This window comes from Rhinolophus sinicus, chromosome 16 (genome assembly GCF_057876585.1).
Source record: "Rhinolophus sinicus isolate RSI-liver-muscle chromosome 16, RSI-T2T, whole genome shotgun sequence".
Taxonomy (NCBI): Eukaryota; Metazoa; Chordata; class Mammalia; order Chiroptera; family Rhinolophidae; genus Rhinolophus; species Rhinolophus sinicus.
The window spans coordinates 184629741-184643358 of NC_142516.1; the positions used below are offsets into that span (position 1 = coordinate 184629741).

At 39.6% G+C, this 13618-nt stretch overlaps 1 protein-coding gene across 1 annotated transcript in view; it reads right to left on the reverse strand.

Annotated features, from left to right (window-relative positions):
• VWA8 (von Willebrand factor A domain containing 8) overlaps window positions 1-13618 on the reverse strand; it is a 305649-nt gene that overhangs the window by 243304 nt on the left and 48727 nt on the right. Inside the window, exons 6-10 of the mRNA XM_074329337.2 lie at window positions 12377-12541; window positions 11968-12017; window positions 11064-11172; window positions 8910-9014; window positions 421-552 (exon numbers count right to left, since the gene is read on the reverse strand). Of these exons, the coding sequence (XP_074185438.2) occupies window positions 421-552; window positions 8910-9014; window positions 11064-11172; window positions 11968-12017; window positions 12377-12541 (561 nt within the window). The remainder of the gene's footprint in view (window positions 1-420; window positions 553-8909; window positions 9015-11063; window positions 11173-11967; window positions 12018-12376; window positions 12542-13618) is intronic.

Genomic DNA, 13618 nt, shown 5'->3' on the forward strand with positions numbered 1-13618 from the left:
GCAGATGGAGCTCTGTGACCAAATTATCGTTCCCCTCCTCGAAAAACTGTTCACTCGAACAGCTCCTCTTTCAACTGGTCCATGTAGCTAAGATTTTATTTGAAAAGAGTGTTCCCTAGCTGCTAAAATATGTTTGAAAACACTGACTATTGCTTACCAAGGACTCGGAAAACAAAATGCTTTCATTGGTCAACACTTGATCTGATTTTCTCAGAGATCAACTTCAGTTTTGGTAAAAGGTTGTTTCTCCTGAACTTTTTCAGTTTAAAACATACATGACTCTGCATACACAGATACAGATACATAGATGTGATGCTACAGAGCCAAAGAACACTTATAAGGGGATCATGCACCCCATTTATGTCATAAAAATGGGCAGAATAAGGCACAAGTTAGAAAGTATAAACCTTGGCTCATTACCTTAAAGGTCACCTCTTTGTCTGCAACCCGGACAGTCACAGACGCCTGGGAGATGTGGTTTTCAGTCATCCTCTCCACTCTGACAATCTCTGTAGGAAGCAGAGAGCTTCTTGAATCTTGGAATTCAAAGCGCTGTAAAATTACAGGAAAATCATGTAATTTACTTTTCCTTTTAGTAGCAATGTTGGATATCTGGAAGATTCCATGTTAATTAGAACTGAAATTCATTCTACGTTATAAGGGAAGAAGTAAAAAAGTTATTGAAAAAAATTAATGAGAATTTTTCCTATTTTTATAAATACCATTATACTTATGTCAGTTACTACAGGTGATATGAAAATAGTCCCTAAAATTTATTAAATGACAGAAAACGGAATCATTAAATTCATGACCAAGTCGAATTTCGCAGCCTACATTTCTTGATTATCATAAGTTCCAGTTCTCTAAAAAGGGATGTTGAAACTCTTAAAAACCTGCTAAAGTAAAATAAGGCCCAAATCAGTTGATTTTTTTCAATCAATTGAAGTTAACATGTTGCCTGAAATTCATGAAACCAGAACTTCTTGTACACTGTTCTGCTGTTTGTGTGAGTGGTTAGCCTAACCGATTACAATAAATTATATCAATCTTCCACAGGATCTAGTACAGTGTCTTTACAGTATGGATTCTCAATACATGTCAAACTATTGAGAACACTGATTCTTTCTCCAGGTGGGCCAATCATCAATGTCCTAACACTTGGTCATACCCTCTGACAACTGATATTTATGTAATAAAATGCACAGAGAAAACACCAGTAAATATATGAAAAATGAGAATACTCATTGAAAATTAATTAAATCCTATGGCTTACATAGCAGCATGTTTGATATGAAAAGTTAATCCATTTTCAGTATTAAGCAGGCAGAAATAACCCCCCAAATCCAACCACAGAACATTATCTCCATAGAGAGCTGAACCTCAATGAAAGAACAGATCACCACTTATTCAACGCAATGACACAACCCCAGGAAACAGATTTTTGAAAAGAAAATTATCTTCAACCTCAACAGGCAAAACACAACAGCCCAGTTTGTCTTCGTTTTTGTGTCTTACGTACTCAACTATCACTCATTTATTTCCCCAAACCTAAGAAAAGTTATCTATTTGTGCTGCTATTAAAAAAAAAAAAGTTTCGTACTTTACACATTTTATATATGTAAATTTCCATAGTATCACAGAATTTGGTAGGGATTGCTTCCATGTTGTAGATAAATAACAATTATTGACACTTTAATTATATGCAGGGGAAAGAAGCTACATTAATGTCCGTCTAACTTCCTATAGGATTCACGTCAGAGCACTTATATTACAGAAATGAACACTGATGCCTTGAACCATTTGCTATACTGGTTATGTCCTTATAAATAATTCAAGCTAAAATATTTCAGTAGAATAAAAATAGTAGGCTGGATACACTAAAATAGTAAAAGAACTCCAGTTGCAAGGTGAATTACCTGGCGACATAGGAAATTAGAGGACTATTAGTCAACACGGAAACACTCGGGTCTTGATCTTCCTCCATTTTCTCCATCTCCAACTTCATCGTTTCAGGCGCTCAGTCCAGAAAGCTTAAAATCATCCTTGACTCTCAATCTACTTCCAATCCTTTAGCAGATCATGTTGATTCTACCTTCAAAATCAGGCCCAAATGCAACCACTTCTTACCGAGCTCACAGCTGGTCAAAGCCACGACCTTTCAACTAAATCACTACAACCTACAACTAGGTTTTCCCTGCTTTTGCCCTCTCTCTCCAGTCTCCTCACCACTCAGCAACCAGAGTGAGCCACTAAAATGTTCAGTCATGTGAGACATTCCTCTGCTACTGTACACCTTCTAATGACAGTCCTTCTCATTCAGACTGAAGGCAGAAGTCCTTTCAATGGCCTATAAAGCCCCACGTGACCTACCCTCCTTTACTTTCTGACCTCGTCTCCTCCATTCACTCTGTCCCCTCACGCGGGCCTCCGCTGTTCAAAGGATACACCAGGTGTGCCCCTGCCTCGGGCTTCGCACACTGGCTATTCTTTCTGCCTCAAACACTTTCCTCCACAGCACTCACTCTCCCTCCTTCAGATCTTAAATGTCATCTTCTCCATGAGGGCGTCCATTCCTCAGCTGACATATTAGATTTTCCTTTATTGATGACTTATTTACTTACTTTATTGATTGACTAACTGTGACCCTTCACTGAAAAATAAGCTCAGTGAAGGGAGAGACTTTTGTCTATTTGAGTACTCCTTCATCTCCAGCCTTGCTAACTGGCTGGGCGGAAGAAGAGATGGAATGAATAACTTTTTTGAATGAATAATCTAAAAATCCTTTTTCAACACGACATCTCTGCAACATCGGAAACTTGCTATTCCTTTCCTCTTAAAACAGTCTCTCGCCATGCTTGTAAGAATATTCTGTGCTGTTCTTCTCTGACTGCTCTTCCTCTGCCTAATTTGAAGGTTCTTTGCCCACCACCCCATCCTTAAATGTTGGTGTTTCCAGGGTTCAGTCTTCAAGCACCATTTCTTCTCACTCTATATGCTCCTCTTGGAGCATTCATCACCATGAATTCAACTAACACCCATATATTACTGACTCCCAAGTATTTTGATACTACAGACAAATACTTGGGAGTCAGTAATATAGTCCGATCCATATTTTTAAGTCTTCTAGACAAACCCATTTGAGAACCTCAAATTTAAAAAGGGCCCACTGTTTTGAACTATTTAGCCCCCACCCAAATGAGCTCCATTTCTCTGCTTTCTTATGTCCATTAATTGCATCCCTCTCTACTCAGTTGTCCAAGCTAGAATTCATGGACATTCCAGATTTCTCACCTTCTCGCACAGCCCCCAACCCATCCTATACTTCATCAGTTAGTAAGGTCTATCACCCCACCTCTGAAACATTTCTCAGATCCATTCAATCTCTATTTCACTGACCTGATTCAGCTGTCAAATACTTGGAGCAGAGTTATTCATCACTATGCTATACCACTGTAACATCATTACATTAAAATAGGTTTTCATTTGCACGTGGGATGCTCCAACCAGACCATAAGTTCCTCGAGAACAGAGATCACATCATATCCATTTCTGTATCCCCAGATTTCTGTATGCACATCATTTGCCAAATAACGAGTGCTCAATTAATATCTGTTGAACTGAAATGAAAACAGTAAATACAACATCCTTCCAAGTTTCTAAGCCAAGACTATAGCTCATTTTATATTATCAGTGGATAAGTGGCAGCACAGCCTTTCAAGATCACCAGCGGAACTTGTTAATTTAACCACTGCTGTACAGTGCTACCTAAGAGGGACCGGGAGCTAAGACATGGTACCAGAGGCCTGATGCACTCATCTTGTTGTCACACAGCAGCACGCCTGTCTGTCCCCTCGTACCTACCCCCTAAAAAGAAAGAAGAGTCTGTGAGACTGTTCCTTTCAGGGACTTGGCTTCACCTCTATGCCATCTCCTTGTTTGGCCCCAAAGGATGGCTGGCTTACCAACGACAGGTAAGATTCCTCAAGAAAGGAATGACCTAAGACAGGCACAGTCGTGTGGGGACCACCAGGAGAATTCACAGGGTCAATAGAGGTGGGCACAGCCCCCCACCTTTCCCCGTCTAAGGAGAGCTTCTGCCTCTGTGGCTGTATTCCTTCCCACAACCTGCTTGGGAAGTGATTCTAGATGTGATAACATCAGTTCTCCATCTCAGTAAGTTTTCAACATAAAGGTTTTGTCCCCTGGGGAGGTACAAACAATAATTATTTACACATCATGGGACTTTCGACAGGCAAGGGTGATTGGTTTGAACCAGTTTTCTGGTATGATGTATGAGACTCGCAGACCCTAACAAAAACAATGCTACTACCCTGTATGTGCATCAATAAAAGCCCCAAGGAGGCCCGATTCGGGGCTCTCAGTCCTTTGAGGCTGTGAGATTCTTGGCCCCTGTTTCAAAACTTTCTTGATTTCTGTTTCTTTCTTAACCCTTCGCCACCCCTTCTTGTTGTCTCACTGCCCGTGTTGCGCTGGACGCGACATCATCCCACCCTGTGACAAACACCGTTGTCAAAGTACAGCAGATTCAGCATGAGAGTGTTTTGAACATCCTTAATTGAAAGCTAGAAGTGATTCTATGACTACAGAAATATGTTTTTAGAGCATGAACATCATAAGATGAGCACCATCTGGGGAATGAAAGACATGCCAGCAATTTTTATAGTTTGTTTAGAAAAAAGAAAGTTGCTCTGAATTCTAGCGGACTACAGTTTCAATAATAAGTTTTCCTTAAAAAATGGTCTAATTAAGTGATCACAGTAAAATCCAAATGGGTAGCTAATTCAAATACAACCATCCATTAATTTCTATGACAATCTAGGTCAGAATATAATTATCATTGTCAAGGAAAAGCTATTTTATGTATATATGTACCTTCTTGGTTTGCTATAATATATATTTCTATTCTTTAATTCAATATTTTTTCCATATTCAACAATATTGCCTTAATTTTCATCACTCTTAATTAAAAATTATTTGAGGATATAAAATTTCATGCATCTGTGAGCATTAGCATGAGAAAAACAGAGAAACTTAAAATAACAAACAGGCCACACAGACTGTCCTAGAACAGATTACAAAGAGTTATACCAGTCAGTAGACTATTTACTATTTAAGGAGAGAGATTTAATACTCTAATTTGGTTGTATGCATCAGCATGTAATAATCTCACAAAATTAAAATTCTTCATTAGGTTCTGACGAATGAATTTAAGCCCTCTGCTCCCCAACTATCTCCTAGGGAATTGGAAAAAGAAATACTGTTCCTTAACTAGCTCTTCACATAATGAAGGCAAAAAAAGACAATCACCTTTTCTTCTCTTATCTAAGTAATATCATTCCCTTTCTCCTTTTTTTAATTCCACAATCAAATTTGAAATAATTTGTTTGTAATATGAACCTTCAATCATTTTTCTATGTTCCCCTTAACTATAAAGGTCAAAATAAAGGTCGAATGAAATGATGCAACACTAGCTACTATCTTTAGAAAACTCAACTCGCAAAAGGAATTCTTTAACTTGCTCTAATTTGTATAACTAGTTTTGAAATTAGAGACCAAGAACACTTCAAAGTAGGTTTTTGTTTTTGGAAAAAATAAAGACCTTTGTTTATAACTGATTTATCTAGGCACTGAATATCTTCTCAGTTATGTCATGAAAAAGTTGACATTGCTCATTTTATCAGAACTTCCTGTGACATTTCCTTCCTCCCTGACTATTTACCCTTGTTCCCAAGGCATAGGCATCGTGCTAACGGACATCGAGAGAGTTCGTCTGAAATCATAGCCTTTTTCCTTAAAACCGAGGGGCTCTCTATTTTGATGACCAATGCCAACTGAGCTCAGATGGTGATAAAATCAAAGATGACTTCCGGTTTTCTTTTTTTCAGCACCTGGAATAAAACTTAAAGTGAACTATATAGTCGTGGTAGTTTCCTGACTCCTTGAGCCTATGAGTTAATTTCCCCATTTCCAAATGGTTCTTCATTATCCCCTTAACATTTTTTTTTATTAAAGTTTACTGGGATGACAATGGTTAGTAAAGTTACATAGGTTTCAGGTGCACAGTTCTGTAATACATCATCTATATCTCACACTGTGTGTTCCCTTCCATCAGCATACATTTGACCCCGCTTACCCCATGATGTTCTTCCACCTTCTCTTCCTCCCTCTCTCCTCTTTTCCTCACCCCCACTCTCTCTCACAAGCAGACTTCTTTCTTCTCCTTCATCAGTGGCTGCTATTTCACTGTCCCCAGCTCTGCTTCAATTTCCTGCTGTCGCCTCTGCTTTCCTTCGACTCTTTATTGACCATTATTTTCCCCTTGCTTCTTTACGCTTTTCTTTTAGATTCTGTCCCTAACTACCCTTCTCAGCATTTATGAGGAACAGCTTTTTATTACTTTAATTTGATTACTATTATTATTATTGACATCACCAACCAGCAAAAATATTGTGTCTTTGGCTAACTGACATATGAAAAAAGAAAATCCCACTAAAGTAACTAGAATCTGTTCTACTCTTCTGAGTTCCCAGAGACCCTGTGCATATTGGGGGTAACGGAGAAACAGCCATCATTCTGTATGCTTAAGGTTGTCAAATTCTGGCCTCCAGAAAACAAAGGGTCTATACATGTAGCCACAACAGCTGGGTGTACACGTGCTACCTACGCCTTACAAATCTGCCCCTTGAGCCCAAGTGTGAAAGAGAAACAAAAACTGTCTTTTATAAAAAGGAATTAATTTGGGTGGGTCAGTATCTCAGCCAAGGGTCAACACTACACCATATAATGTAACTGGCCCTTTAGAAAACACTACCATTAACTACACAGAGAGGAGATTATGCCACGTGTATTTTAAAAGAAAACAGTGGAAAACAGTGCTCTGTGTATTATAAACCACTTATGACAAAAGTGAGAGCTTCATTACATTAAATGATAGCTCTATAGCAATTTCTATGTTTTTGTATAAAATGCTTGCTTTTCATTTAAGTTACAGGCAGATAAATCTTAACTTAATGTTATAGTAGATATTTGCTTTTAATTTTTTTTCTTATTTTGAAATAAGTTATACTGGATATTCATTCACTTCTTAAAATTTTGTATCTTGAAGTAATTTCAAACTTGTAAGAAAGCTGCAGGACACGGATGTATAAAAACTTCTATTTCGCCTTTACGCAGATTTCAGTGGTAAACATTTTAGCACGTTTGTTCCTTTCTCCTTCCACCACCATCCCCGCCACACACACACACACACACACACACACACACACACACACACACACAATCATTGGTTTTTTCTGAACCATTTGAGAGTAAGCTGCAGATATGATGCCCCCTCACCCCTAAACATTCCAGTTCATATTTCCTGAAAACAAGAACTCAAGCCAATGTAATCACCACATAAGCTTTGCTTTCAAATCAAGAGAACAACTGAATAGATAGAACACTGCTATCCAGCCACAGATCCTTTTTAAATTCATCCAACTGAACCAACAGTGTCACTTTTCCAGTCTGACCCAGGACCCAATGCAGGAACACACTGCGTTTAGCTGTCATATCTCTAGTCTCTTTCAATCTGAAACAGTTTTTCTGTTTTTCATGGCTGGACAGTTCCAAGGACAGTTTCAACTTAAGTCTATATAATATTTCATCACGGCCAAACTCACACCATGAACTCTTAGCCAGAAATCCCAACAAATGATGCTGAGTGTTCGTACACAACACTCGGAGGCATGTGAGGTGCACTCATCCCACCTGGTCAAGTGACGGTTACTATAAAAATACAATCTTCCTGTTTTGTAGTCAATCAAGAATCTGAGGGAGGGGGGTGGTATTCTTAGATTATGCCAATATCCTGTTCCTCACAGAAGCTCCACTAGCTTTAACATCCTTTGATGACTCCTGCCTAAATCAACCACCACTCTGATGGTTGCCGAATGGTGATCTTTCTATTTATATAACTCCTCTGCTTTTATTAATAAGCATTCTACTGGGAGAAGCTTTCCCTTCTCCCCCACGTATTTATCCACTCATTTATATCAGTGTGAACTCACGGGCTCCTATTTTATTCACTGGGTTATCACCAATTACTACTATTATTTATTTTGATACTAAAATTGTCCCAGATTTTGGCGGGGGGCAGCCACTCCAAGCTGGCTCCTCTGTCACTCTGACAGTGTCAGCATCACTTGTTACACATTTCCTTACTTTCAGGCATAAGATGGTCCAGACTCATCGTATACATTCCCTGTCCTAAACTCTCAATCAGCCCTACTTCCAAGGAGTCCTGATTCCTTTTAGGGAAATATGATATTTAGAAACCAACGTCTCAGCACATGGTATGATCATTGCCATCGGAGTGTCATCGCGTTCAGGCCCTCTCAGGGGATGGACCTAGAAAATGTGTAGGTACACACGTGCATATACACTACTGACATCTATTACTATATCTATCTACTTACATATATTGAAAAACATGAGTTCATGCCGATTTCTCCAATTCCCGTGTAATATCTGCGTCCTTTCACTCGTCCCACCTTTCTATGTCTACACGTTCCTTCTCCAGCAGAGAGAAACGCAGCTCTTATTCCCCTCAATATAGTCACTCGTTTGCTCAATTTATTTACTTATTTGCTCAATGTAACCAATCTCTGAATCAAACCAACCACCGTTGTACCAGCTTACTCCATCATTGGCAGGCCCATGCCTCCATGCCTGGAAAAGGAGAGAAGGAAAAGCAAGGGAAGGCAAGGGGAAGGAAGAAAGATGGAGAGAGAAAAGCAGGAAAGGAGGAAGCGAGGGATGGGAAACAGGAAGGGGCAAGAAGGGAAAATGGAGAGGGAGGGAAAAGAAAAGGAGAGAAGGGGAGGGGAGGAAGTGAAGCAGATACTTACCTTTAAAACACCGTCCACAGCCATCTTCCCTTCGTCTCCTAGTAACAGAGTGTACGGGTAAAGCCAGTGGATTGCATGTTTGATCGACATCATAGGGAAGGAATCCTATTTAGGAGCAAAAACATATGGGAATGAAGAACCATCTAAAATAAATCACAGAAAGTTTACCTGAAATGTACATATGACACTGAAATTGCCTTATAAACAATAACCAACACATTACTCATATTTCCCAGAAGTCTACATAAGCGAATTTTCATTATTTCCTCTTCTCTTCCTGTTCCACACCCTTTCCCTTGGTAAACTCACCCACCGCCATCTTTCAGTCACCACCTATGTGCTGACGGCGTCTGTTTCTATCTCTAGTCCTGGCCTCTTTCTTGAGCTCGAGACTTGAACTCTCAATTGCACGTTAGACGTGACTACAGGCGTATCCCACAGACCCCACTCAGGATGCCTGAAACTACATGTCTGAACTCCTCTCCCTCCCCTACTCTCCCAAAGTACCTTCTCCTTCATCTTCACTTCTAATCTGAGTTAATCTCATCCACATCCACCTCGCTTCAAAGTTATAACCACAACCTTAGAAAGTCTTCATTATCCGCAAATCCTTTCCCCCAAATCAAATTGCTTTCCGAATTCCGTTTGCCCTACTTTGAAAAGTCTACTAACAGGGACAATTAGGGAAATTTCAGAATGGTCTGGTTATTAGATGATACAGAATTACAGTTCATATGCTGAGGGATGTGATAATGGTGTTTGGTTACATAGGAGAATGTCCTAATTCTGAGAAGTTACAGACTGAGGTAGGTATTTAAGAATATTAACTGCCATGTACTTTTCAAATGGTTCGGGAAAAAAAGAGAGCAAGCCAATATGGCAATATGTGAACCACTGGTGATTGTAGCTGAAGGAATCGTGAATGTCCATTTTACTATTTTTGAACTTTTCTTTAGATTTGACAATTGTCCAAGTAAAAAGTTCTGAGTGAAAACAAAAAGAACGGAGAGTAAACAATGTGGTAAGCCAGGGAAGACCAGCTGTTTTAGCGGGATAGAACAGTGGGAGCAATATACGGGAAACCTAACTTACTGACTCTCAGGAAACATCACGTAAATGGCAACAAGAGTGTGAGAATAAGTCTCACCTAAGTGGTAGGATGGGTGCCTGGGACCGTGCTCCTGGCGGAGTCGCCCACTGACTCTCCCCGCCATCCCCACACACTCCCCATGCAGCCAGGCTCTGCCATCGCTCCTCACTGCCCACAGAGGTACCTGCTTCCAGCAAAAATCTGATCGCTACACACCTCACCTACTTCACGTCTGGGGGGCCACTTTCCTTCACAGCGTAAAACCCAGACAAGCTCACTCACCATGCAACACACGTCACGCTAAGGTTCTAACCTCTCTCTTCGCTACACATGCTTGCTCTGGTGACGCAGCTTCTTACATTCTCCAAACAGACCAGGCCCTTTTGTGACTCAACACCTTTGGACGTGCTGCTCCTTCTACCCGGAGGGCCTTTCCCCCACTCCAGACACTACTCTCATGACCTTTGTGAAACTGTAGTGACAATGTCAGTGCCCCACCAAACCCCCTCACATCCAATTCTATCTTTTCTGTGCCTCCAGCTTTCCCTTCCAACAGCTGGCTGCTGCATGTTTTCTTCAGTCTTTTGAAATTGCCCTTGAGCTTTGCTCGCAGGCCAGGAGAACAACGAGTGCCTGGGGATTTGTGTCCTCCAGGATGACCATTAACTAGTGACTGATGATGCTGAGTTGTGAAAGCCCCAGCTCCCTGCCCCAGGCTGGGGCAAGTCTGAGGCCCAACTGACCCTACAGCTTCCCTCCACGGGAGAGAGAGGGCTGACGTCCTCCCCTCTGTGGAACGCTTACCTGAGTTGCGTATCTACCTTCCCCCCTCTAATGCTGCAGGCTTTGTAAGGGCTCAGAACACGCCACTGGTCTCTGTATAGTTGGCTGCACTGCACAACAAGTTCTTACAATATTTACAGGTCTTACAATATTTACAGGTCTTACAATATTTACAGAATACTATGACAAGGCAAACTGAAGTGATTAATCTCTAAGGATTAACTTTTAAATTTCCTTTGCCACATTTGGATACACCAGTCATTAATTTATCTTTTACATACCAGGATTTGAACGGCAGCTGGTAAACTATCTAAAGGAAAATCTGGAAGTCCCAGTGTAGAAGATTCTTGGGAACAGAGAGTGGTGGCAAAGGACAAAAGCTGAGAAACTCTAGGGGAAAACAATAAGTGGTATTACATTTTATTCTAATAGTTCTAATATATAAAGTGTACAAATCTATTAACATAAATAGCTGAGCCAATTTAATTAATCTGAAAAGATGACATCTACTGTTAAATTCCTGAAGAACAACAGCTCCAATTACAATAGTCCATAAAACTGAGAAGTTGATTAGATACACAGATATGTTTCTTAAATCCATCACAATACGTGAGGTTTTCCACAACCTGGCCCTGACAGCCTCACTTCCCATCTTTCTCAATCTAAACCTAAACTCTACCACCAGGAGCTTTTTACAGCCTCAAGAATGAGGCATACACTCTCAAATCCCATGCCGAAAAAAAAAAAAAAAAATCTTAAAATTCCATAATTCCATTCTCTATCTGGCAGAACCCTATTCATTCTTTAGGACCCATCTCAAATAGGAATGCCTTTATGAACCCCTTCTGAAGTCCAAACCACAACAGCCCCCAATACTTTGAAATTATGTCCCTGACTATACACTATGTTAAAGTATTCAAACATCTTTAAACTCTACTAGACCTTGAGTTTTTTGCCAGCAAAGGTCAAATCTTTACCATCATTTATAGCTTTATCACCTCCTCATCATTTTTATCATCAGCACTTACCTTAACTACTGAAAAATTCTTCAAAGAACAGTTGTTGACTGAATGAATGAATCAATCAATCAACCAATCAATCAATCAATGAGTGGGCAAAACAAAATCATGTTAAGTGTTCAGATATTTATACAAAAATATATAAATGTATAGCTTAAGTACTTACTTCTCAGCAGAAACATTGGGTCCAACTGAATATAATAATTTAAGTTGGTCCTAAAATAACATAGAAACATAAAATCAATTAATAAAGAATGTAACAGATTAAAAGCAAATGTTTTATAGACAAATCCAACTTTTTCATTAAGCAGACACTAAGTGATTAATAACAAAAAAATGTCTTGATATGTGTCATTTTCTTAAAAAAAAAGTAGCCTTTTTAAAAACTGTCAGACAAATAATACCACAACAATTTTTCTTCCGCATTTCCTGAGATTTTCTTCATCCTATACCCCTTTTTTGTTCCATTAATTATTTAGGGGACATCTACAAACACAGTAACATTTTTGTAGTAATTGAATTTATTATAAATAGAAAAACTGTTTAAAAAATAAATTATCCTTGTTCCTACTGACCTTGAAGGGTAGATAATAAATATCTCTGGCTTGAAATCGGGAACGGAGAGGGGGGTCTAATGGGTTCCCAGAGTACTTAGGCACTGGCAAACCCAAGGCAATCACCCGGAAATTTTCACTAACTCGAACAATCTTCCAAGCATCCATTTCTGATTTGGTATGATCCTAAAAGAGTACAAGATAAAAAATTATAGCATGGATATTTTGATGTTTGCCAGACAGGAGTGGGGTTGAGAGGGTGCGTGAAAAACGGGAAGGGATTAAGAAGTACAAATTGGTTGTTACAAATTAGTTATGAGGATGTGGGGTATAGCATAAGAATATAGTCAATAATATTGTAATAACTATGTATGCTGTCAGATGGGTACTAGATTTGTTGGGGTGATAGATGGGTGGCGTTTGGGGCAGCGTGATAAAAGGTGAATGGACTAAGAAGTACAAATTGGTAGTTACAAAATAGTTATGGGAATGTAAAGTAAAGCATAAAGAATACAGTCAGTAATATGTTAATAGCTATGTCTAGTGCCAGGTGGGTCAGGGGGATCACTTCTTATATAAATGTCTAACCACTATGCTGTACACCTGAAATTAATACAAAATAATATTGAATGTCAACTGTAATTGAAAAACTACAAAAAGGGGGGAAGTTATGAAAGGGGATGAGGTCCAAATTTCCAGGTACGAAACAAATAAGTCACGGGGATGTAATGTACAACATAGGAAATGTAGTCCATAATATTGTGACAGCATTGTACAGTGTCAGATGGTTGCTGGGCTTATCATGGTGATCGCTTCTTTAGGTACATAAATGTTGAACAACTATGGTATATACCTGAAATTGATATAATGTTATATATGTTAGCTATATTTTTTAATAAAAATCTTTTAAAAAATTACGGCATGAATGATACAGACTACAAGTGCAAGCACTGCCAGGCTAAGGAATTTAGGCTCTGACTGCTCAGTAAACTGTATTTGAGAATCCTCTCAAAGTCTAAATGTCAAAGAAGGGAGCAAAGTGAGACAGGGCTCAGGGTGCCGGGAAGGCTCACAACGTAAAAACTGGTATTAACGGAGGAGCATCTCCCATAACAAGGGACAAAGGAGGGGTAGGTTGGGGTTCTAAGTCCTGCTCAGTGACACAGAGCACTAGAGTCAGGAGCGCTAGGGAAATATGCTGGTTCAGAACAGAGGATGGAAAAGGTGGTCCTGGAGGGCAGAGCACCGGCAGAGCAGAGCAGA